The sequence below is a fragment of the Dendrobium catenatum genome, unplaced genomic scaffold (assembly GCF_001605985.2).
Source record: "Dendrobium catenatum unplaced genomic scaffold, ASM160598v2 fragScaff_scaffold_1721, whole genome shotgun sequence".
Lineage (NCBI taxonomy): Eukaryota > Viridiplantae > Streptophyta > Magnoliopsida > Asparagales > Orchidaceae > Dendrobium > Dendrobium catenatum.
Window position 1 is genome coordinate 79,980 of NW_021320183.1, and position 27,771 is coordinate 107,750.

Here is a 27,771-nt window from a genome sequence, read left to right on the forward strand (position 1 = left end):
AAAAACATCAAAAGAACAACTTGGGCCAATTAAAATCATACAACATCAGCTTTCACAATGTATAATAGTGAGATTAAAAGTTTGAAAAAACAATAACAATAAATTTCATAATACAGGGATCTATGTTGGCCTCGACAAATATTCTGAAGTTAATCCGATCAAAGCTGGTGAAAATGACATATGATAATGCAATGTCATATGAAAATGCTTTAAAACACCTCGAACAAAATCAAAATTACCAAGTCTTTGCCTATTATGGAATAGACCATGCCAACATATCTACAAAATTGGGATAAACACCCAAATTGCTTGGGTCATGGCATGAGAACAAATCAAAAATTTACTAGAGCGTGAGGTGGTGACGCTAAGTTCGCAAGCACGAGCGAAAAAATCTACAAAATTGACATCATTGCCCTAGCATTAGATTTGAGCTAACAGTGGTAAACTTCTCTCAATAATAAAACCAAGATTGATGTTATCATACATTAAGCGATTAGCGCCCATCAACTAGCTTTAATTTAAAGTTTTCTCACGTCATCTGGAGGGGTAATTAATCATAAGGGTTTGTGTCTATAAAAAACCTAGAATTAGATAATAAAACTCTATTAAAAAGAGGGTGAAAGCTCTAAGTACTTCTCATCTATAATCTAATGTCTTCTTAAACTTTGACCATGATATAAACTATCAAAAGATCCAAACATGAATTTTCTGATTTATTGCAACCAAATTTAAAAGTGTCATAACCTACAAAAGTCCAAAACAAATTGAATAAAGAATTCAAAGGATCCTACAATATAATCCACTATTGGAATGCCATGTCAAATAGCTAGCACATAAGATTTAATGAAGAGAGGAAAATTTTTGAAGCATTACTTCGTAATAACCTTATGAATCAATAACTGCTCTATATTCCAAATGCATAAATGAGCATCATGAGTATGTCCCTCTTATCCATTTATCTAATGTAGGCAAATGCAAGCCATTGCTTTATTTTGCTTGTCAAACTAAATTATGAGACCACACAATTTAAGTTAAATTATAATATGGTTATAAATAGATCCATACAATAATGGCCTTGCTACCAAGGATTTTAACAGTTTAGTGAACTAAAAGAAACTATAAAAGAAAATCTACTTAATATTAAAAAAGAAGACCTACCTGAGTTCCCTATAATATATTTTCAAACAAGGTGTTGATATACTTTAAGCTTTTGAATGATCCTGCACTTGACATAATTGTCATAGAAAATCTTGGGTAACCACCCTACGAGACTAAAATGTCATCTCAAGGATAACAAATCACCATTACCATAATACTCCCGAGGTCATAACTAAAATACATTCACTGTTAACTTGAAAATAGAGCAGTAAGCCTCATATTTCAAATCAAGTTAATTATAAATATCAAACACAAATAAAAAACTAAATAACAAAATGAACCTTCCAATAGAACTAACCCACCTCCTAATCAATTTGGGTTGACTCAAAATCAATAAAGTCATTAATTATAAATTGGGCCTTCTAACAATTGTAAGCCTCATCTTGATCAATTTAGATCAACAAAAAGCCAACAAACCTATTAAATCAAAACTTAGTTCTTCTAATGGACATAAGCCACATCTCAACTTAAATTTGATTCATCTCTTAAGCTAACAAGCCCACAAATAAAATCTTATCTGTGTCACAAACACATGCCGTAGAGTTTCTAAAATTAATAGACATTTGACAGTCATGTCATTCTTCTGAGCACTTGTCGATCAAGTTCAATACATATAACTACAAGCGATCAAGCTTTGTGCAGCTGAACAATTCAAAGACTCTGTATAATAAGCCTTTTGTCATTAAACAAGTCGGTGCCAATAGCAAAAGCCTATCATTAATACACATTTCCACACCTAATAAGAGGCAACCATGATAGTTAATCAAGCTCCCTAAAAGTTATGGCTTATAGCCCTTTGATGTTAGCAGACTGGGTCCACTAGTATACCTAGGATGATAAAACCAATGGATCCTCGATAAATTTACCTACATTACCCCACTTATTCTTCAACTAAATTGGTATCAATATAACTACTAAATAATAACCTTAATTTTGATCATAAACACAACCCCTTTGGGAAACTTGCAAATAGAGCAGTAAGTCTCATATTTCAAATCAAGTTAATTATAAACATCAAACACAAATAAAAAACAAAATGACATAATGAGCCTTCCGATGGAACTAACGCACATCCCAATCATATTGGGTTGACTCAAAATCAATAAACTCATTAAATTAAAAATTGGGTCTTTTAACAATTGTAAGCCCCATTGTGATCAATTTAAATGGACTATTAAATCAAAACTTAGTTCTTCCAATGGATGTAAGCCACATCTCAACTTAAATTTAGCTCATCTCCTATTGTAATAAGTCCAAAAATAAAATAAAAAATGTGTCACAAATACACGCCTTTGAGTCAAACTAGGACTAATGTACGTTTGTTAACCATGTCATTCTCTTGAGCACTTGTCGATCAAGTTCAATGCATATAACTACAAGTGGAAATGCTTTGTATGGCAAAACTATCAAAGATACTAGCACGGTAAGCCCTTTGTCAATAAACAAGTCGGTGCCAATAGCAAAAGCCTATTCTTAACACACATTTTCACCCCAATCTTCTTAGGATACCCGAGAACAGGTAATCATGACTGTTAATCAGTCTCCCTAAACTATATGGCTTATAGTCCTTTGATGTTGCAACTAGGATGATAAAATCAATAGACTTCAGTAAATTTACCTACATTTACCCCAAATATTCCTCACTCAATTAAATTCATATCAAATATAATTAGTAAATAAGATCCTAAATTTTGAGGATAAATAACCTCCTTAATAAAGAGTACTCTACTTTGTAGTTGTTTAAATACTTAGTAAATAAGTTGCTGAAGTTGTTGCTTCTACTTTGCAGCCTCATTTAAATCCAATTAAAGAATCCTGGGATGCTAAACAGCTTCTATAGCTGAATCAAAATTATTGGCACCCCCACCTCCTGGTTGGATAAAAATTAATGTAGATGCAGCCCTATTCAAGTCAAATAATGCTGGAATAAAAGGTGTTATAAGGGATCACAAAGGCAGATTTTTGCTAGCTTTTGAAAAAAATTGTTTCATTGGGACATTGCTCAACTTGAGCTGCTAGCTGTTATTGCAATCAGAGATGTATTGCAAGGATGGATGTATAATATGCAAGGTATCACCATTAAAGGTGATAATTTGAACATTATAAAGATGTGTCAGAGCTCAATGAAGGAAATCAAATGTCAAAATTTGGAAAACTTGAAGGAAGACTTATCCTTTATGAGGGAGTTCAATCTAGTGATTTTTCATTTTGTTACTAGGCATTGTAATAAGTTGGCTGATTATTGTTGTAAAAACCCGAAATACGTCATTTGAGTGCGTCGCACGCATCTCGATGCGCCGCGACGAACTTAAGTGAAATTTCGACGTCGTCGGAATTCGACGAAATAAATTTCGTTAGATTCGTCTCGAAATTTCGAGCGAAACGATATAAAGAACTTATATTTAATTTCGCTCGGTTTTGGAGATATAAATTGCCGAAGTACTTTAAGTAACTTTTGGCTATATTTTCCATTTTTACCCCTAAGCTCTCTTAAGGAAAATAAGTTTGGCAAGGGTACATGCATAAAATGGCTTTTGTTTTTTTTTCTAAAACCCTCATAAGGCCAAAGGGACCGAAACATTTCGGTCCCTTGTTTTGTTCGGCCGAGCGTGAGAGAGGGCGACGGGAAGAGAGGAGGAGGCGGCGGAAGCTTCTTCCCGGACGGCGGCCGGCGAGATTCCGGCGAGGAATCTTTAGGAAAAGCGTAGGGAAAGCCTTGAGGTACGTTTTTCTTAAAAGAAATGAAGGATTTCTTGAGTTTTCTTGAAAGAAAACTTTAGGGTTTGTGTTTTTTTTAGAAATTTCTTTAGGAAAGCTTTAGAGATTTCTTTAATCTATGTTTTCCCTACCTTACATGTCAAAATTTTAAGCAAAAGAATGAAATCCGAAATTAGGGTTTGGTTTTTCTTGATTATTTCTTTAGCAAACCTTTAGGGTTTGTGTAGGAATGTATTTTAGTGAAATTTCTAGATGATTTCTTAAGGGAAAACCTAGGATCCGAATTTTAGGGTTTCTCTTTTTGACAAAATTTTTATTGGAATGAGTAGAGGAGCTTAAGGGAAGACTTTTGATATGAAAAATGTAATTTTTCATTTACCAAATTTGAGTGGAAAAATTAAGGAAAGTCTAGGGTTTTTCAAAACAAATTCTAGTTGCTTAACTTGTAAGAAAAGCAAAGTTAGTAAACCTACTGATGTGATGCAAACTTGGAGTTACACAAGACTATAAAAAAACAATTTACTACAAGTTTAACCGTTATAAAATCATGCGTCAATTCCAAGTTAGTTGTAAGAATTCTCCGTATTCCACTTGCTTAGGCGAAGAGTTGTATGAAGATTAACCAAGACAATTTAATCAAATACAAAGGTGACGTAATGTTAAAAACTTACAACATGAATCCAAAAGTTAATTAAGAGTTGTTCACCTTGAGGACCTACTCTCTTTTCCCTACGAATCTAGGTTAAGCAGAGGAAGATCGTCCACACTAGAAATGAGGTAGCCACTAGGACGAACGAGCCGAGGAACGTCGTTGTTGGGAAGGTAGCCGGAGGTGGAGGTGACCCGGGTGACCGTTGATGGTCCACTCGTAGTCCGAGAATTGATAGTCGATCATTTCCACGAGTGTGGGGATAATGCGGTTCAAGTAATCTTCAATGGTGTCGTCACGATCAAACCCGACGTCGAAGAATGGCAATCGAGTGATGAGGATGTCTCCATAGGCGTCGAGTAAGAATCCGCTATCAACCTCGGTATCTGCCATGCAACATTGGCTTGTAGATGAGAGAGCAAGACAAGAAAATCCAAGAGGGGAGAGGGGCGGCCGGCTTGGAGGAGTGGATAGAGAGGGGGCGGCTAGGGTACCTTGGTGGAGGCTAGGTTTGGTTGGGCTAGTGATGAGGTTTAATCAAAATCTGAGAATAAAATCAGATTTGATTAAATTGGGAGGGAAAAACTTTTGAAATTTGATTCCAATTTGTGATGCAATTAAAGCATTAATGCGGTTTTAATGGGGTGGGGCCAAGGAGGGGCCGGTGGTATGGAGAGAAGGGGGAAGGAGGGTTTAAAACTGAAATTTATTTCAGTTTTAGGGAAATTGGGGGGAAATATTTGAAATCACACTTGGGATCTCAAATTTGAAAGAGGGATTAATTGGGCAATTAATGGGGAGCCCAATAGAGGGGCCGGTGGCATCAAGGAGGGAGGGAGTTGGGGAGGATGAGTGGGGGTTTCCAAATGTGTGAAAATGATTAGGAAAGAAAAAATTATGAAATCCTATTTGATGTATTTCATAATAGAATTTAACATAAAAACTTTCCTAATTTGGATTTTCTTATTTGGAAAGAATTTGGAATTCGAATTTCAGATATGATGACTAGGGGGAGGGCCGGCGAGGGGATGGCCGGAGGCCGGATGATTGGCAGGCGGCTTGAAAACCCACAGGGGGCCGGCGGCAAGGAGGGAGGGTTCGGGTTCTTCAAGCAATGGGTGGGGGAAAGGGGAGAAAGAAGTATATGCGAAGAGGGAATTGTGAAGCTACTAACCTCGACACCACCAATATTAGAACTCACGAAGAGATCTAAGGTGCTCTCTCTCCTCAAGAACTCACAAAGAGATCTTGAGAAGTTTAGACTCACAAAGAGAACATAAAAACAATCTCTTCATTTCAATAATCAATAATCCTCATACATAATAAGAGAGCCATATATATATATAGGCCTCCAAATGACAACTAACACAAAAGACTAGAATGCCCCTTGGGCTACAATAGCGATCAACTACCCATAAGGGCAAAAATGAAAAACTGAAATACAAATGCATCATACATAAAATACTAATACATAAAAGCATCAAAAGTAAAGGCTATCCATCGTGGCCATCGATCTCCTATGTCGCCTCTGATAAACGCATCGAAATCTCTTGTCGATGTCCCCATCACCTACTTTGAATTATAAATGAAGGGGTTCATAAGTAAGTCTGAGTAAACAAAAAACAGCACACGTAAAACAGCAACACATAGAAAGTTACATAGTTTCCCCTCTCCCAAGTGCTGGGTGCGCCCCAGGTTTCCCGATCTTCCCTTGCTCTATCATAGACCCAACCTCCTTCGAAATCCCCCTTTCTTTCTTCAAAATCAGCACCTCGGCGGCCGTAGTATCCCTCCTGGCATTTCCCATATCCTCCTCTTTCTTCCCTCTGGAAAGGCCCCAGATGGGGTCTTCTTCCTTCTCCTTCCACAATCTCCACCTCATCTTCCTCCCTACGGATTTCAGAATTCTTACTCTTTCCTTCCATCCCTTTTGCTATTGAAGCCGCTGTTTGATTTTGAATCTCTAACATTTTCTTCATCATATCTCGAAGGTCGACGACTTGTACCTCCATGGAAGATATCCTTTCCTCCACTGTCGTTTTGATTTGATTCATCTCCCCTTCAAGTCTTTCTTCCAAGGCATCCACTTTTTTGGCCGCCATTACAATCCGGCGTTTGTAGATTCACAAAAAATAGGATTTTGGAGTAAAAATCAGCAACTTCTTCCTATTTGAAGAGAAGAAAAGCTGCTGGAATTCGTTGAAATCAGCCCTCCACCGGTCCCAAGACTTGCTCTGATACCGATTTGATAGGAAATACTTGAGTTCGCAAGTAACCCTAAGGGAATACTTGAGATCGCAAGCAAACCTATCACTAATTGGAAGAAAACAGCGAGAATAGCGCAAAGTCTGGGCGAAATCAGCCCCAAAACGATAGTTTGTAATCAAAGAAATAAAGCAAAACACACATGAAAGCAAGATACAAGTGATCCCCAATTCGAGAGGAGGATTGTCTCTCCCAAATCTCTAAACAAGAGAGTTTAGAGCCAAGCACCAAGAAATCCTAATTCCCAATTAATCCAAACATGAAAACTCATTATTTCCCTCATGTACTTTAATACTCAAACTTTCCTAAACCAATTTCCCTCCTAATTGCCTAGCCGCTCCCCTCTATTTTTTTGAAATTCTATTAGATGGGGTGGGCCCCATCTGTTTGGCGGAAAAGGCTGAGAGGAGGCGGACTTGCTTTGCCTCCTATATGTGCATTGAGCCGGCCCTTTGGTTGGCTGGGCTGGTTCTCCTTGAACAGGCGTAACAGCCCCACAAGGGGGGCCAAAATTTTCCCCCTAGCTTCCACCTGGTCCGCCCCTCCCTGGTCTGGATTCTGTTGGACCGGCCGGTCCAGCCCCTTGCAGGTTGCTTCTGTATCAGTAACTTTCTAGAGAGACCCCACAAGGTGCAAGAGTCATACTAACATATCAAAAGATGGCCAAGCAACATAGCATGTGCAACAACATATGGATGAATCTTACCATGCCATTTAGGTGTAAATCTTCATAGTTGAGTCCTTGCAGATGACATTAAAATCTCATTTAAAACTTTGCCAGAAGCTACAATACATGACCCAAAAGCCTTCCACAGTGGTCAGTCCATGGAAGCAACATCCTTGAAGCTGTGCATAATTATTTGACAAGCCAGTACTTCACCGTCAGACAACTAAAAATAGATCTTTATGGCATTGCCCTACAAAGTATATTTCCATGATTTTTTTAATCTCCTTTTGATAATCCAGTAACTTCCGGAAGACATTCCATCCACTGAAGGCATGTGTGTGTGTGTGTGTGAGAGAGAGAGAGAGAGAAAGAGAGAGAGAGAGAGAAGTTTCAAGTAACATGTGATGGCAAGTATGATATATCAACAATAAATGATCATTTTCCATTATCCTAAGAAGGTATTATACATTACTTTGTCCTCAAAATACCATTTTCTTACAGTTCTGATAGTAATTCAGGATCTCATTCCCACATCTAGATAGAAACGTATGGAATAGGTATCTATCAATAGGGTCCGAGAATAAGACCAAATTTAAACACATAAGAGCTATAGCGCTCAGGTAATGAACTCGTGAATCTGATATAACTCATAGCTTCCAAGACACTGTTTATCTATCAAAAGATAAAAGTTGTGGAAGCAGCTCAAATACAACTAGATTTATATACGATCAGTAATCTAACAACAACAAGCCTTTTATCCCAGTAAGTGGGGTCAGCTACATGAATCATGTTCTCCATTGTGTCCCATTAAGAGTCAAATTCTCATTTAAATCTAATAAAAAGATATTTTTAATACTTTCTAACCAAGCTTTTTTAAATCTATCCTTAACTTTTTAAGCATAGGCTGGATTTAATACATCTACTCTCCTAATAGTCATATGAAGGTCGATATTTTATGTGACCAAACCATCTAAGTTGACTCTCTCTAATCTTATATGCCACTAGAGCTACTCCAACATTTTCACATTTATACTCGTTTGAGATTCTATCTTTAACTATAAAGCCACTCATCAACTCGCTCTCTAGTCTTATCAACAAAAAGAATATCCTAAGCAAAAAGGACACACTAAGGTACATCCTCTTGCAAATGTCTAGTAAGAACATCCATGATTTAAGCAAAAAAGATATGGGCTTAAAGTTGATCCTTGATGTAATCCAATTGAAATAGGAAAATACTTGATTAAACCAGCTTGTATTTGAATACTAGTAACAGCTCCTTTATACATATCCTTAATTACTTGAATATATGCATTTGCATTATTAACTCCTTTCTTTTCTAGAACTATCCAGAGCACTTCTCAAGGAACTTTATCATATTCTTTCTCTAAATCAATAAATATCATATGTAGATCCTCCTTACTCTCTCTATACTTCTCCATTGAACCTCTTAACAAATATATAACTTCCATAGTAGACCTCTACCTAGCGTGATCAAACTGATTTTTAGAAATATCTGTGTCACATCGTAGCCTATACTCAATTACTCTCTCCCACAATTATGAAGTATGACACATTCACTTAATTCCTCTATAATTCGCACACTTTTGTGCATCACATTTATTCTTAAAAATAAGAATCAACACGTTTTTCTGCACATACGATCAATAATCCCCCAAGAGAAAATGTAAAACCCGAAAATTGTCAATTGAATGCGTCGCACGCATTTAGATGCGCCGCGATGAATTTAGGCGAAATTTCAAAGTCATCAAAATTCGACGCAATAAATTTTATTAAATTCTACGCGAAATTTTGATTGAAACGGTATAAATAATGTATACCAAATTTCGCACGGTTAGGAAATTAAAAATTCCTGAATATGTTTAAGTAATTTTTAACCCTTTCTACCCATTTTACCCTTCATGAGCTAGTAGGAAATAAATTTGGAGGGATCACATGCGTCATTTGTCTACCCAACACTTTAAGACTCTAAGGGACCGAAATAATCGGTCCCTTGTTCATTTGTTCGGCCAAGGATGGGAGAGCACGGGTGGAAGAGAGGAAGAGGGCATCGGCTTCTCCAAAATCCGGCGACGGCGGCAATTTTTTGGCAAGGTCTTGGAAGAAAATCAAAGGGAAGGCATAGGCAAGAAGAAATGTGAGTTTCTCATGCAAGAAACTTCTCTCTTTCTTAAGGTTTCTTGGAGAAACAAAATTAGGATTTTGCTTTTTGTTGGGATTTTCTTAGAAGAATGATAGGGCTTCCTTAGAAGCATGTTTCTAAGTCATAATCATGAATTTTTCTTAAGGAAAAACTTATGTTCCAAAATTAGGGTTTCTTTTAAAATTAAATTTTGTTTAGGAATGTTGTTAGGAGATGTTTAGAAGCATGATTAAGCAATAAATTAAATTTATTTCTAAGGGTTTTTAGGTTTTCCAAATTAGGGCTTTTTCTAATTTTGTAATTATAAGCTTGCATGTTAACTAATTTTATTCCTAAGGGTCATGGGAGGTCTCTAATTAAGAGAAATTGAAATTTTGATAAAAAAATATTTTCCTAATTTCTATATTATTTTAAATCCGAAAATTATTTTTTAAATTTTATTAAGGAAATTTGTAGATTTTGGGTATGTTAATGGCCATTCATACCTATATGTTTATGAACATTCATAATTATGAGATAAATATGGTTTAGGGTATGGGTAGGTTAATGAACCTTAATGATATTGATAAATTAATAGAATGTGTAGGGTGTTTAGTGAGGTATAGTGATTTTGGTTGATATAAGAGGCTTATGTTATAACTTTTCCTTAATACTTGAGAAGAGAAGGTAGTAAGAAGAGATTGGTAAAACGACACTTTTAAGGAGCTACATTTAAGGTTGGAACAACTTACTCTACATATTCATGTTCCTTTATATTTTTGTTTTGAGATGTCTTATTAGTTGATACATAATAAATGCATATGAAATATCTTTATTATTTGATAGAAATGTAGAAATGTTTTTATAAATCAATGCATATTTAATGTGCTCAAGCATATTAAAATTCTCATTATTTGTTAGTAAGCATTTCATAGAAGTCTCTTTCATATACTTGTTTCATACTCAATGCATATGATTGATGTGAAAATGTTATACTTCCTATCTATGTTTCTATGAAAAGAATAGTTGAATGATTGTGTATGTTGAAGGCGGTGTACCAAAATATGGTGCAAAAGCACAAATATGGCTCTTATGAGCAATATGGCTTTTCGGGGCAAAATAGGAAAAGAAAGTAAATGGACAAAAATATGTTTGTGTACCTGATCAGTACACTTCTGGTACTTCGGTACGGTTGTATAAGATAATGCATAAGAAAGCATAGACATAAAATATATGACATAGTTGAAAACATATACATATGAACTAGCATATGACATTTAACATGTACATAAGAACTAGCATATGATACTTAGCAAAACAATCATGACATTTCACTTTTAGCATACATGTAAATTTTCATTTAAACGGCATATGAAGATGTTAGAATTAGTGTTTCCTATTGAGCTCTAGTTCACTCCCTCGTTTTGGGACATTTTTCTCGAGAACCCACTGCAAAGAATGGCTGACCGCCCTTGGTTCACCTACAGTCATAAAGGACCGGATGACAGGTTCCACTTATGTCTTTTTAGTTGTAATTTTCATTTTTGGGTGATTTGGCATGAATGATAGATTTTAAAGTCACCTTTGTATATATGAAATGATATGCAATGTTTAATACAATTTGAAAAATACTTAGAGGCGTTTTTAGTTTCTTTTGAAATGTTTTAGATTATTCAATGTATCATTTAAGAAAAGTTTATGTTCTGAACGTCCAACATTCATTCCCGCCTCGTCTAAACGAGCTCACCGGGCCGGGTCGTGGCAGAAAATTCAAACCTAAATGTAATGCTTCTAAAATTATTACATCAGTTCAAAATATTGCATCTGCAGATGGTTAATCTTATAAAGGGAGAGAGAGAAAGAGAGATATAAAGAAATCAAATGTGCTTGAAGAAGCTAATTGGTTTCTTACTTTTCAAATGCCAAAAGCCTCTTCCATGCAATACACTGTTGTTCTTCCTGCAATAGAAATATTGAAAGAAATGAAATTAAACCAACGTATTGCATATACTTCCACTGACCTCAAAAATCAGAACCTGCAGCTAGCCACATATATTCTTTAGTAGGAATTTCTTATCATCTTTGGTGCCTCTCCGAACCAACAGACAAAGGTCATGATTGTACAAGTATATTATTCAGTTTTGCAGAAACAGTAAGAGTAGCACGAGCTAACATGCCTTAAAGGAACCCTTGGGCGGAACTGCAAGCATATTCCAATCGATTTCATCAATGTATTTTTTCCGTTCCCTATAGACAGCCCGAGCACTGTTGTACTTGGGCTGATATTCAGATAATAAGCCTTTAGCCTGCAGAATGGACATCCGTCAACTCCCATAGAGTTCTAGTAATTACCATAATGCTGCAAGAAAAAATGGACAGCATATTGGAATTCCAGGTCCAATGTTATATAGTAGAACCTGAATTCCTTACTTTTAATTTGAAATCGAAAATTTGAGTTCCAGATTTGACTTTAAATTCAAAAGTAGGAAAATATGCATAAGAATTTCAATATTATAAACTCAAATGTGTCACACAAACTTTTGTTCCAAGTTCCGAAATTGCTGAAATTTTCGGTCAATGACAGTTACCAAAGCACGGTTAATAGAGTTCTCAAAATTTTCATAGTCCTTCCAGAGTTGTTCGATGTGATGGGTTGGAGTGACAATAGCTTTTTGGTATATTTTCCTCATAGAAATCATGCGTTGGGACTCCTCTTGAGCTGTCACAACCTGGAAAAGGATTGTTCGAATTTTTACTAAACTATAAAATAGTTTTAGAAATATATTTTAAATTGAAATACTACAAAATATCAATTAAGTCAGAGGTGTCCAAGGAAAATGCTCTACTTTCAAAAAGAATTGCTCCCAAACATTTCACAGAGTCACATGGCAATTTCTGGTTGAATGAAAGTGGAGACTGGACCCCAGTAAACCCCAGTAATGATCGCTGATCAGTTTAAGGATTTTGCTAACATTTTCAGGAAGCTTGCAATACCTTGTGAAATGAGTGCAAACAATAAAAGAAACAGAAGAAGAAGAAAAACTGTGCATACAGGCATCGACTTCAAAAAGGTAATATACTCCATCCACACAGGTCCAGCAGATATATCAGAACCTGATGAGTTCAAGAAATCAAGGGTTACTAAGAGTTTAAGATCTAAGCACAATGAAATCAACTGGAATAAATCACCCAAATCTTTATTTGAATGATGAAGCCTGAAACAAATAAATTAGCTACAACAGAAATTTCCACGAAATTAGTGTTACTCGTACATCGACATTCCAGCTAGCTCAATGAGCATCACAATTATTTATCAATACTACGTGACAACTAGTTAAGAGTTTTTATTCCATTTCTTGATTAATGGATCAGTCTCTTTAAACTTGAAAATCTGTTTATGAGACAAACTTGATAAATCTTGATAATGTTCGAACAAAATGGCAAGTTTACCATTTCTGACAAGTGTATCAACCATGCAACTCTATATGACTTCAATAATCACCAAAGCCCTAACAGCTCTAATCATTAAGTTTCTCTTATCATATAATCTTTAGTACTACCAACCTCTGGCGCGGTTTATTGGTTCAGCTAAAACTGCAATGGCTTCCCTAGAAATATTTCATATCATTGGACAGCTTATTTAGACAATCTATCCAGCATAAGAAAACAGATGGATGACACAAAGTTCAGCCCATCACTTGATCTTTAAATAGTGTCTAAAGGTTAACAAGCATTTTGCAAAACTCATCATTTGATCATTAACGAATTTACAACATTAAAAACAAATATCCTCTGTTCAAGGTACTTCTTCATTTCTTTATGTGCCTAACATCTTACCTTTCTATTAACAAAAACTATTTTAAATCTAGTAAAGATTTAATGAACTCTAACTTTAATTTACGTTTCTGCATTGACAACTTGCTTTTTTTGGGAGCAAATTACCCTACACTTAAAAATTTAAGATGTCACAATAATATTCAGAACTTAAAACAATTGGAGTACCCAATGCATAAAACTCACATCAATGAAAGGTTTAGGAATAGATTGATGTGCGTAGCTCTACCATTGTATTACAGAGAGGTTATTTCTTTACTCAGGCCTAATAACCTCAACTGAGGCAACTAACAGACCCAACATGAAGCGAATTAGCTACAGATCACATTGAATGTGTGTGTGTGTGTGTGTATATATATATATATATATATAGACTTTGAGCCAATCTAGCATCCCTACTTTCAGCATTAATAGAAGAAAACTTCCATGGAACCAAAGATAGGACCAATAAAATAGAAATAAAATCCAACCCAATGGCAAAAGGCCCCATTATGTTAAGGAATATGAGAATAAGAAGTTTAATCCCACAATGGATGGTAGAAATTAGGTTGGTATAAAAATACGAGTTGTTGGCAATCATCTGGCCAAAGCATATTTGATCCAACTATAATCCCCTTGTAGTACCTTAACAAGTGATATCAAAACTGATGTTTTAACTAGAATAAATTGATTCATGTGGATTGTGACTCTAACGAATCTTTATGCCATTAGAGAAAAATAAAGAAGCTTTAGGAGTGGGTGACTCTTATGCTACTGCCACATGATTGAATGGACTCTTGGTGCATACACTTGATTTTGTTAGAAGTTTTTGTTCATGGAGCAATAATGAACAGCGCAAAGAGCTCCATAAGGGGACATGAGTAAAAAACCTAAAGAGAATTGAATTTAGTCTACACAAGATAGTTAAAAATGTGTTTGTGCATAAATACTAATAATTAGCCCTCGCCTATATACTTAGGCCTTTGGGTTAAAAATCAATCTAACCATTGACGTATGTCCAATTTTGATTTCTCTTTAGCCCAGACTCTCTAACACACTAGCATAAAAATATCTATTAACCTGTTAGTTGCCCAATATTGGAGAAAAATATGGGCTTGAACACAACAATCTCCTTTCAAATGTGAGTCATCACCAATGACGCAACAATTACACTAGCCCTCTTATTGTATTTATTGTGGCCATAAAATATGAGCAGCCCTAAGAGCCACTTCGCCAAGAGAAAACCATATTTTGTGGAATGCCTCCATCTGGTTTGATGCCATTTATTGGAAGAAGACGAAGAAAAGGACACCCAAGCTGCAATTGTAGCCAGACATCTCTAAACAAATAAAATCAAAGCTCCGTTAAGAGCCATGCAAATGTAATCAAACCATAGCACCTAGCAATCTGAAACCAGATAATTGAAAAGCTATTCAGATCATATCCTACCGCAAAGTGTACAATTTATGCATCTTTATTTGTCCTAGTTTTCATCACAACAAAATGCTACGAAGTACAGAAACAAAAAAATGCAGTAACAGTATAAACATAATGATGTGATACATTCAAAAATTGTACGTGAAATTGGTTAAGAATCACAAAGTATACTAATGTAAGATTAGAGTATCGTAGGTTAAGGTTCAAGAATTTTCCGTTATTGAAATGTTATGATAAGCAGTTACAACTAGTTGTTTAGGCACAATTAACGATAAATCCAGAAATTATCACAGTGAAGCAAATGCGGAGTAAAATAGAATCCCACGACTAATATTTAGAAATTTCGCAATGAGTTACCTTGCTCACTCACACTCAAGTAGGGCTTAGCGGGAGAAGATCTTTAGCCAACTCAACGATGCCACGAGGATGGTAGCAAACCCAACGGCCTTGAACCACGGTGGCACATATTCTAACCTATTTACTTGATTGTCCATTTCAAATATACTAAAATTTTATTCTTTATTTATTTTACTTCAAATAAAATATTTTAAATAACCCTAAATTTAGATTACTTTACATCCATTTTACTTCAAACTAAACAGCCCCTATTCGAATTGATTCCTCAACATCCCCCGGCGTGTCCCCACAAATGTCTATAGGAAGGTGAATGGCATTTAGTATACCCTGTCCAAAATATGTCCATAGTCGCCAAGAATAGTTAAATTTTCTTTTTAAAAAAGGCCAGCTAAATCCGTCTGACATGCTGTCCTAAACTATTCAAGAGCCAAGTGTCTGACACGATTTGAAACAATATAAAATACCCTTCAGAAGTGTCAGTGACTGATTGATCAAATGAAACGGGACTTCTGAGCAATAATGCCAAGTATCATTATGTTTTGCCTGCAAATCCAAGCATGGATGCACTTTTCACGTTCATTCTTGTAAAAAAGCATGCCTCGTGCAATGCAACTCTTGAATTTTCATGATAGTGTTAAAGAATTAGAAAATTTTTATTCTTCTGGCAAGTAGTCTTTTGCTACAAAGCGCAAACCAATACAATGCATACTGAATATGATAAAAGAAGCCGATAATAGTTCCATGAGATGAAAAGTAGTTTTATGTATGACATACCAACATAACTCAACATAAAATCAAAAGCTTTCCTAGTTTCTTCCAGGCCCTCAGAACCCTTCTTGTCATTGACTTTTCTGATGAAACGAATATAGCAACGCCTGCATAGAAAACAGTAGAACATATCATCATCATCATTATCATAACAGATATCAGATATTTCAATAGGAAGATCAAATAAAAGAGTATAAAATAATATCTTCTTAGCAAGAAAATGTATTCTTAGAAAGTGAAAAGAATAGGAACATCAACAAGTGTCCTCTTGTCAAACAAGTTGTCCAATGGAAACAGTATAGGCTTATGGAAAACTCTTTCAAGATTCTTTAGTGATTTCCCCTTTTTCATGTTATTGTTCTTCAATATATATATATATATATATATATATATATATATATATCTATCAAAAAGAACAGCATTGGATTTCTGTCGAAGAACCGGGGTTTGAAACCTCACGCAGGCTCGGGCTCGCGGGTTAGCAAGCGAGCTGGGGCTCTTGTTGGGAGCGGGGGGATGGCTCGGGCTTGTGGGTTGGTTGGGCAGGCTGGCGCTTGTTGGGGTGTAATTTCCTTTTAGATGACTTTTGCGGCGAAAATTTTGCAGCAAATTTTTTGAAATATTAGAATTGGAAGTATTGTGCAAACAAGAAGGTCATGTGAGAAGTCCATATGATGCCATAAAAAGTCATCTAACAATGACAAATTTGGGGTCTCATCAAAGACGGTTGTGTGGAACCAAAAATTGCATTATTAAGGGGAGCTTCATCGTTAACTTCTATTTTGAGCAGATAGAAGGTAACAGTCAACTCGACCTATAAAGACGTAGAGAGTTCAACATACTAATTAAACAATTTTGAAGCATTGGGTTAAACCAGACAACTTAGTTTGACCAATATCACCCAATTCCCCTTTCACATTTTTTATTTCTATTATGAAATCATCAAAATAATAACAATTCCGATGAAATTGAGAAAAAATTATGTAATTAAGAAAATTTGAATAACTTTCTTGGTAATTAATAAGGTTTTAACCCACAATTTGGTTAGTTTTTATTTTTAGAAATTCACATATTTGGAAAATTTTGAATAACCAACCAAATATGGGAATTACTCCATTAATAATTTATTTTAAGCTAATCAAAAAAATTTGTCATGTTGTTGCCAAAATTGTTTGATGCCAAAGGCAAGCATAGTAGACTTTTATGTTTCTCCAACGACTTCAAGGTTGGTACTTTATATCTTAAAAGTGGAAGAATATTATTATGATTCAATATATAAGGAATGATATTAAATTGATCGGTTTAAATATCTTAAGTTTAATACATAAGGAATGGGAACACAGATAAGAATACAAATGAGTTGTAGATACTACTGTAAAGTTGTTAATACTATATCATACATGGGCAGTTGGTCAAATATAGTATGGATCTGGATCAACTTTCTTTCTTCGGGCAAGATGGCCATTCCAGAATTAAAGTTGGATGGTTAAATTGGAAATGTGTCTTAAACAAACGCATAAAGCTAAATTTTAATAAACTAACACTGGGTCAAAAAGTTACATGGATAAGAGTGTTGATCTGAACAAAAGTAGCTAATAAGCAATGTAACAAAAAATGAGAATGTTAAGATGAGCATATGGTGAAATTAGGAATGATTGATAGTGAAATAATTATATCAGAGGGTTTGAACTTGCACCAACAAAGGATAAAAAAATAAGTTAATAAGGTGGGTGATAAATTTAATGTCAAATGATCAAGATGAAGAGAGGTAAACAATAAAGATGTTGACCCCATTTATTTGCGGAGGCCAATGATAAGAAAAATGAACGGTAAGCTGAAATAGCATAGATGAACGTAAAGCAAAGAATTGTAGATAATAATTTTTTAACACCTCATGCAACACTCACCTATAATTAATGGAAGGTTTATAATTCTAACCACCAAGAATTGGTGTAAGACTATTTATTAGTGATGAAGATGACTTGGCATCTCCAGAATTGCCAAAATCATTAAAAAATAATTCAATTTAAAATTAGCAAAATACACAAACGCATGCATCAGTTTCTTTAGCAACATATACTAGCATATTCTCTAAAATATTTATTTAACTTGGGTGGAAATACTACCACCAATAATTCAATAGCAAAGACAACATTGAAATTACACCCATCATTATTTCATCAAGCCTGTAAGAATATGATCGGTCAAGTTTTATTCTTTTCTCACCATACAACAAGGAATCAGGGTTTAATAGAAAATAGAAATGACAGGGAACTTGACTTGAAGCTCAGAAATTGCTTCAAATTTGATTTAGATTTAAACTTATTGATCAAACTTGAATGTTCTTCAAAAAAGCAATTAACAAAGTCTACCTCAAATCAAATTTGGATTGAGTCGGTCCTCCATCAAATCAACATAAGATCAAAACAAAACATATATGCACATGCGTCCAAAGTGTGTATGCATGCAAGCACATATTAGTTAGGTTTCAAAATGCTCATTTTTGCACCAACAAAAGCATGCATTGATACATGTAAATGTGACAACAGGGATTTTGACTTAAAGAGTGAAAAGAGATAAAACTGCATCATATTGTTGACCTCCATGTGTCTCATGAGTAATCCGAGTAAGTCTGACAATAATGGTAATCAACTAACATGACATTGTGTAAAATGCATTCAAAACACCTCAGCCACAATTGAAACCACCTGAATGCTGCTCGTTTATAAATGGACTACAAATCTGGAGCATTGAAATCACCAAAGACGCTCCCCCATAATCGAATTGATTGAAGATAATCAAAAGGACAAACTACGGATGTGGCGTCGTTAAAAATTTACATGAACATTACCCATTCATAAAATGGATTGCGCCGATGCGTCTGGAACGTCAAAATTACCTGGAAACGACACCCATATAAGTTGGGTTATGGCATGAAGGCAAAATGTAAAATTAGCCCCGAGCACTAGGCAACAGTATGCAAATCGAAATGCAAGGTCAACAAAAACTATGCAAGAGAACAATTCAAATTTCTTGTCACTTTTTTATTTTATTTTAATTAGTTTTCCCAAAAAAAAATAAAAAGTAAACTTCATATCCCACAAATATTGCATCATATAGTCATATACACACCAATCTAATTGGCCACGAGAATTCTCATCACCCTCATTCATGTGCCTCGACTTAAAACAAAAATTTAGAATTCCTTCGCCTTTTAGTATTTTCCCTGTCACTCCTTCCAAGCATCGGACTCCTTAGCTCCCTCTCTCACACCTCTCCCTCTCTCCTGAAACTTCCCATACAAAACTCATCACACCACTTGTTCCGCCTCTAGCACACCTAGCTTGTAACAATCTTAATTTCTGAATATAATTGAAAATGGAAAAATATGAATTCAGTTTGAATTGCAGCGCAACAGAGAGAAAGGGAGAAAGTCAATTTTTAGCGGCCGAATTGCTTTGCCATTTTTGAAGAAAATTTTTATATCAATATAGGTGACTCTAATCCTACTTCTGTTTTCAAATATTTTGATTTCAATCTTGATTCTCCCTAGAACTAATTTTATTGCATTTTCTCGGGATTTATTGAACTTTTATCACATAAATTTTTGTATTTTATCGTATTGATTATCCAACACATTTTTATTGCAACATTTATTGAATTTCATGGGGTAAAATGGAAGTTATTGTATTTTGTATTGTTTCTACTGATTAAATAATTGATATTTTTACTGTAAGCATACAGTTAATACAAGTATTAGAAATGAATGTGGGTATGTAGTTGAGTAATAGTTGGTCGCTATTATTGTTATAATATTGTGACAATAATATGTGTGATGACATGTAAAAGCTGGTTTTACTGATATTGGCTGGAGACTGATTGATTTATACATGATGGTGGACTGACGGGCTTTCTTATAAATACTATTGTTTGGTGTTATCCTTTATTGATTAACGTAATACTGATTTTGAGTTATAAGGATATGATTATAGTGCCTATGAACAAAAAGCGACGACTTTATTTATTGAGCCAATGGTTTACTAATATTGATACGATATGGGAAAAAACCAATAAGCCAGAGCTTTTTTACATGTTTAGTGTGACTACTGAAATGGATGTTATTAAAGTATTGTTCCTCTTACTGTACTGATTTATTATTACTGCACGAATTTACTATTATTGCACTATGTTATTGCTCCCACCAGTGATTTTATTGTTACCAATATGAATGTCGATGTTTTTTGATACTATTAATTTATTGTACTAATACTGAGTATGTGCATATTGGATAGCATGTGTACATCATTATAAAGTTTTATTGCATTGATATGATTCCGACAATCTTTACCGATACTTTGATTTTATAGTTTTATATAATTTCTTTATTGTCTTCTTTAGTGATTCAACACCCGTACTGGTTTACTGATTTCTCCATTGTATTATTTTATTGGCTTTCATATCGCATTGGTTTACTGGTTACAAAGTTTACTGTAACCGTATGTATGCTTTACTATTTATGCATTAATTCATAATCATATTAATGTTATTGCTATGATTTGACCGTTGACATGCATTTTACTCATTTGTCTTGCTTTGAGTTTAATTGTAGGATTTGGTTACTTGTCAGGCTCTTGATCTCATTATATGTGGTTAAATGATTTCAAGTCAGTGCACGAGAGTCGGAGTGAGAGATTGATTAGAATCCTTCAGGTTTTTGTTCTTATTAATTTAGTTATTCTTTTGTACTCATGACAGAGTATGTGTAATATGATTGTATATATATATATAAAAGATAGCTCTTGTTATTGTATATTAAAGATTAAAAAATAATTTTTTCAAATTAGATTATGGGGCATTACATAACTGGCCTCTCCATCTCCCTTGCACTATCACTCTTTCCTAAAACTTCTCTCAAAATCCCCAACTCACCAAACCTTACGCCCCTCCGCCTCTTCACCATCATTCAACTCCATTGCACAAGTTCGTTGATCTGCCTTTGTAATTGCCACATGCACAAGTTATTAAAAAAAATGTCAAAATTACCCATGCAACTTATTCTAATGAGGCATCAAAAATTTCAAAATTTCCAAAGCGGATGGGAAATTCTACTTTTTCACTCTTGCAAGTGTTTTGCGAGTTAGGAGAGAAGACTCCCCAACCACGATGTCACACGACACCAACCATACACGCTTTTTGAGTATGGTAATAAGGCCTAACACTCCCAAGACGTCCCTACACAAGAAATGACGAGAGGTTGTCGAAATTTAATCTAAATAAATTTCCAGTGAGTGAACAAGACATAATAAATTTTTTGAACAAAAATTAACTAAATGAAAAAAAAAATTATAAAATAAGAAACACAATTGAATTGAAATAGTACCTACTGGGGACTTGATAGCTTGCCTAGAAGCAAGAACAAAACCGCCCCACTATCTCCAAAACCCTCTCAAACAAAAGAACTCTCAAGAACACTATGAATTGAGCATGAAATATGAGGAAACTAAACAAACCTCTCCTATTTTGTAAGAGGAGAATGGATTCCCTATGGGACACGCCATGAAAAGTTAAAAGTATGAACACAACAAGATGAAAGTGTCACATCTTAAAGTATTTAAAGAATTCATATTCACCTTCTAAGCTATAAGATCCGCAAAACATACACGCAGATAGATAGAAGGCGGTCTCTTTCAAATTTTTAAAATAAAAATAATGTACGCATCTCAATGATAAACACTCACTTATATAATCAAAATTTAGATATTTTCAAATATTATATGAATCACAAAATGATTTCTACATTCAAGTGCATTGCATCGAGAAGGATACAATTGCAAGGAGCAGCATGATGCTCCCTCAAAAATTTGTCATCACCTTAAGATGCATGCAGGCCTCAAGGAAGGTGCCACTCACTCAAGAAGCACGCAATTGTCTCAAGAAATATGAAATTGCCTCGAGAAGCATACATCTACTCCGAAAAGCATATCATTGTTCTTAAAGCATGCAAAAGCAGTAAGTAAAACATCAAAAAACATGTGAGTACATAATGCAAATGCACTAAAAAAACTAATAAGTATATCACATAAGCGTATTAGAAAGTGCGTATGTATATTGAAAGGTGTGTAAGTATACTATGCAACTGCATCGAAAAATATGCAAGTGTATTTTGAAGATGCATTGAAAAGAATGTATGTAAATTGAAAAAATGTGTAAGTACACTGTGCAAGTGCATCAAAAAATATACAAGTGCATCATGTATGCACATCGAAGAGTGTATAAGCACAATATACGAATGCACCAAAAATGTAAAAAATACATCAAAAAGTACGCACAAGACATCAACTTGTCAAACTCAAAATTCCTCGTATATACTCTAACAAATGTGCTAAATGTTTAAGCAATAAGTTTAATAACCCTGCTTCAGTTATTGCACGATAACTAATGGTTATGATTTCCTATGCAACTAAAATGATGCATATTATGCATACATGCAAAGGGAAATCAAAGATTTGCAGCTCACAAGTTACCAATTAAGCCAATGATAAACTTTCTCTGAAGGTAAACAAGCATTCTAGAGTTTAAAATCAATAGATAATGAAATAATCGAAATAATTCAAGAATTTCAACAAGAAATTAGAAACAAATTAAAAACTAAATGGATTGAATTAATTTTAATATTTGATCAATATCAAAGGTAATAAACAAGTTATATCGAATAATATATGAGATAAATAAGAAAGAAAAATTCACCATGAGATGACTTTCCCAAAAAAACAGGTAGTCTTACTAAATAAATATTCAAATGAATTATAAAACCAACTTGTACTCAAAATTTGATAATTGGAAAGAGAAATTTTAGTCAAAACAAAGTTCTCAATTACATACCTCATAACAATAATTTATAGACTCACACCATAGGCTATAGAATGAGTCTCCATTATGATAATTCAACATAAACTCAACACAGAATTAAATGCTTAAGTTATAAGCTTCAAAATGCAGTCATAACGGATAGCAACTCAATCAAACATTTCAGCCAAAAATTTCCAAAACCGCCACAAATCCAACAAATCACCATTAATTAGGAGAAAACTAGTCTTCAAAATATTAGAATTTGTCAAGTCCACCAAGAGACAAGCTCGACTGGAATCAAGTTTAAATTGAGTGGCTTTGAGCCAATCTCAAGATGTAATCAAGTCAGCTCAAGATCGGATCATTGACTGACTGAATCCGAAGGAGCTCTTTTACAGCTTAACAAGACACCTTTAATCTGGCATCGAAAGCCTAAAAATGCAACCTAATCCTCAACGGCTTGACATTTTATAGATAAAGAATACTGAGGAAGTAACTAAGCATTCAACTTGCTATTATGGATGAAGGAGAACAGAAAAGCTTCAAACTTTCAAGGACTTGGAGACTATTTTAATTTATATATTTGTCCGTAAGAATTTTACATGAATGAAGTACACAATTTCTAATATCATCAAATATTTTTAATGGCTTGACCATGTGATGTAACAAAATACTAACACAAGCAAAGAGTCAACTAGCACAGAGTTCATCATCCCTTTGAAAGTAATTACGAGTATTGTAACACATCCAAACCAAATGAAAGAACATTAAGGGAGATGCTGGCTTTCATAACCTCAGATATTTGAAGGATCACCAGGGTGCCTGCCAAGTAAAGGATTTGTCTCAGAAAATTCATAGCTCCCTGGCACAATTCAAATGACCAGTAAGGAGCAATGCTCACAAACAAATTTGACCAGACATATTGCAGGCACCTTATAGATAGCTGAATAATCTTGGAAAGAAATATCATGCATTGATAAAATTTTAAGGGGAGTGAGCACTTAAAACCGTATGGTCAGCTCTAAATAATAGAATAAAGCTTTTAGATGCCAAGGCAAACGAATTACAAATATTCTATTTTAAATCCATGTTTCACCATACTGAGCTTGTAAAAATATGAACTTACAACTTAATTAAAACAAGTTTTTCTTCATCGCTTCTGAAGGGCCTACATGAGAATGGTCCTTGCTACTACAACACATGATGGTTTATTTCCATCAAATCTTGGGTTCAAGTTGTCGATGGAATTCCAAAGATCAAATTAATCTAAAAATTAGGATAAGGAAGCAAGCAAAAATATCTGCATCCTCTGATCCTCAATATATTAAATACAGAGACTTCGCACGATGTTCAAGCCACTAATATGCATTGTGAAATTGGATAAAAAGACATGTGACATACAGTTTAGCTATCCAAACAAAAAGAAGAAAGGACAAAATCAAGCATACCAGAGGGAGATTTGAAGACAGTTCAACAAGCACCTACTGAAGATTTGTTTCGTAGCTTCATCATTGTTTATGGCCATATATGCTTCCACATATTGCTTCCAAAATTTTGCCTGAAAATGTGCAAATATTTAATGTTAGAGATAAGAAAATTAAAGAACAAATTTTCAGACAGATAAAACAGAAAATTTGCCTTATTCAACAATAGAGATCACACATTTTCATAATGGTGGACAAATATAATATTCTATAGTACACCCAAAATAACATATACGAATCTCCAAATAGATCCAAATATAAAGAACCTTTCTATTGATGTTATTTTATGTAATAGTCCCTCTTCAAGCTAGAGCATATAAATCAATTACTTCATTTTGTTATATAAACGACAGAAAAGTAAAGGACCCTAGAGCTTTGATAAAAATATCAAACATATGTCATAAATTGGAAACATAAATGGTAATTGTTTTTGAAACCAAAGCATTCCATATGAAATAGAAATCAACTTCAACTTAGATTTAAACGAGAATTTGACTTTTAATAGGACACAATGGAGAAAAAATGATTCATGTAGCCGACCCACATAATGGGATAAAGGCTTGATGTTGTTGTTGTTGTATAAAGTACAAAGTGGCTAATTATGTAAATGGCGGCAAGTACTATCCCAAACCAATAATACCAGGTTCCCTCAATTTCGTCGACTAGAGTAGCAAAAAGAAGAAGGCTTGAACACGAGGAGTCAAGAAAGAGGGAGGCGAAGGGCTCAGTCCGAGAAGACGCAATTGATCACTTGGTTCCTAGGCAAACGAAAAAGCTCGTTTCTTTAAATACAAAGGAGAGAGAGAGAGAGAGAGAGAGAGAGAGAAGAAGAGGGACAGAGAAATATCGAAGAGTTTCTCACCTATGTTAAGAATTTGAGCTACTGGTAGAGGAAGATTGAGACGAGAGTGACTAAAAGATGAGAGCAACCATGTGTAAGATATGAGGCAAGAGACGGCTCAAGCGATATCAGCTAAAGCAATCAAGAGACTTTCGTACTTTCGACAGGGTCGAAGGCAAAATGAGGCATGGCACTATGGCACTGAGAGAGGAAGACCAAGCATAGAATTGTGGAGTGCACATGGTTAAGGTTAATTAAAGGTTAGGATTTTAATTATAATGAACTTATAAATTATTTTAAGTTGGTTTTTTTAAGGATGTATTAGAATTTTAATGAGAATGAGAAGAATAGGAAAATTTCTATTTAAAGATTTATAATCTAGAAAATATATTAAGTTGAAATTTAAAGGATAATTTAAAACTAAGAATTCTTTTTAAATTATGATTTTATGAATATTACATGAAGAACTCTTAATGGGAGAATAATAGAATATAAATATATACATCAAAAGATGAAAATTTATTTTTAAAAATTTAAAATATCATGATAAAAAGTTTATTTTAGATAACAAATCAAATTAGGTTATGATTTTTCATTCATTTTAAAATAATTATTAGTGTATATATATATATATATATATATAGATATATATATATATAATAGAAAATGTATGAATTAATAAAAATTGTCTATTATAGAAATGAGAAAAGAGTTATTTCTATACATTTAATAGCTAATTAAAAGGGGAGATATATTAGATATCTAAGTTCGGATAATAGAAATGTCTTACGTTATTAGCATGATCATAGTTGCTTAAATGCAGTCTGAGTGAGAAATTAGCAGATTAACAAGCTAGTTAAATTTGAGGTGAGCACTCATAAATTTATTTTATTGTAATAATGTTGTTATTTCTGAACCAATATCATAGAATCAATTATTACTAGTTAACTTAATTGTTCTTGAAAAATTCATATTTGGATAATTGGCATAATAATTCATCACATGTACTATATAAAGTTATTGAATGATATATTAATGAAATGATTGCATGTGCATATTGATTAATAGAGTACACCTCTTCTGGTATTGGCTAAAGATGCAAAGTACTCATGCATGCGACTTAGAAAAATCATTGAAAAATAAAATGGAAATGGATGTACCGTGACTTGTATTATTTAGTAACTCTTTCAGAAAAGAAAGAGGTTAATAATGCTTATATTCAAGTCATTAAGAATATGTATGCAAGAGTTGTTACTTGTGTTCAAACACAAGGTGGTTTGATCAAGTACTGATGTAGAACTACGTATGAATGCAGTGAATTTTTTGTAAGATCTTACACAACTTTTGATTACAGAATAACGAAGAAAGCTACAAGAATTTAAAACAACGGAATAAAACATAGGAGGGGTCATGTCCGCGTAGGCTAAGTCACATAACCAGAGATTTGAAACTTTAAAATAAATTAGAAAACAATATTATGCCAGAGTAGTAGCTTCAACCGAAAAATCTCTAGTCTAACAATAAGAATTAGTAAACAAAGAAGTACACTCAAAACCCTACGTTTACTAAGCTTAGCAGAAGCCGGCGACGGTCGACCTTCGTGACTACAATCAAACCACGAGAGAAGTTAGATTCAAGAAATAAGAGAAAAGGGGAACGTAGGAAAGCTTCATCAATGATCGGTGGCGATCCTCCACTCGACGATCTCCATTCATAAAGGATCGGTGGCGATCCTCCACTCGACGATCTCCAATTGCTCTTCGATGGCTTCCACCAAGGTATCCAAGATACGCTCGATATAATCCTCTACCGTGTGGTCTATCCTCGGGTTAACCTCGAAGAAGGTTGAATGCAAGATGCACACGAACCCGTACTCGTCGTAGGTGAGGCCGTATTCCGTTTTTGGGTCAACCATCCATGCGAGAAGTCGTTGTTTTGACTTTGGGAAGTGTTGGACGGCAAGGACAGGCTTTGCTGAGGATACTATGATGATGGGGAGCCGGTTGAAACTAGTAGACAGCAAACTGCCTCCTTGATGCAGCCTTTGGAAGCTTTCAGGTTGAAGGCAAACCAAAGGGAAAGTGCAGGAAATTCTGGCAGCAACTTGGGGTGCAGGAGACTTATGAATTGGGCCAGCTTTTGAGGATTTTGGAGAAATAAAACCAAACAAAACAGTTAAGGAGGGGCGGCTGGATTGTGGCCAGATTTTGGAATTATTTCCAATTCAGGAGGCTGAAATAAGTGGACAGAAATTGACGTGACTTCTTGGAGAATTGGCTCAGAGAAATACTTGAATTATTTCCAAGAAAAGGAGGTAGCATTAGGAAACTAATTTAATTTTAATCCCATGAGGGGGCCGGCGGCTTATGTAGGGAGGGAGGGATTTAATGTAGTAAGTAATGCTTAATTAATAAATCAAGATTGGAAAGAAAAATCTCATCCTCTCTTAATTTAAAATTTAAAAAAGAATTGATTTAATAGGTTTCCTAAAATAAGATTTATAATTTAAGTAACTATTTGAAATTCAAATTAATTTGAATTTATTCAAATAAGAGTTACCAAATTTATGAAATCTAATTTAGGAAAGAATTGAGAGCAAGTGGGAAAAGAGGGAGGGGCCAAAGA

The 27,771-nt window shown here is 34.5% G+C and overlaps 1 protein-coding gene across 1 annotated transcript in view; it reads right to left on the minus strand.

Annotated features, from left to right (window-relative positions):
- Window positions 1-27,771, minus strand: part of LOC110092057 (cleavage stimulation factor subunit 77) — a 100,622-nt gene that overhangs the window by 60,043 nt on the left and 12,808 nt on the right. Inside the window, exons 4-12 of the mRNA XM_028701472.1 lie at window positions 24,270-24,379; window positions 15,979-16,079; window positions 12,650-12,711; window positions 12,186-12,326; window positions 11,775-11,903; window positions 11,510-11,556; window positions 10,758-10,860; window positions 7,207-7,402; window positions 4,676-4,911 (exon numbers count right to left, since the gene is read on the minus strand). Of these exons, the coding sequence (XP_028557305.1) occupies window positions 4,676-4,911; window positions 7,207-7,402; window positions 10,758-10,860; window positions 11,510-11,556; window positions 11,775-11,903; window positions 12,186-12,326; window positions 12,650-12,711; window positions 15,979-16,079; window positions 24,270-24,379 (1,125 nt within the window). The remainder of the gene's footprint in view (window positions 1-4,675; window positions 4,912-7,206; window positions 7,403-10,757; window positions 10,861-11,509; window positions 11,557-11,774; window positions 11,904-12,185; window positions 12,327-12,649; window positions 12,712-15,978; window positions 16,080-24,269; window positions 24,380-27,771) is intronic.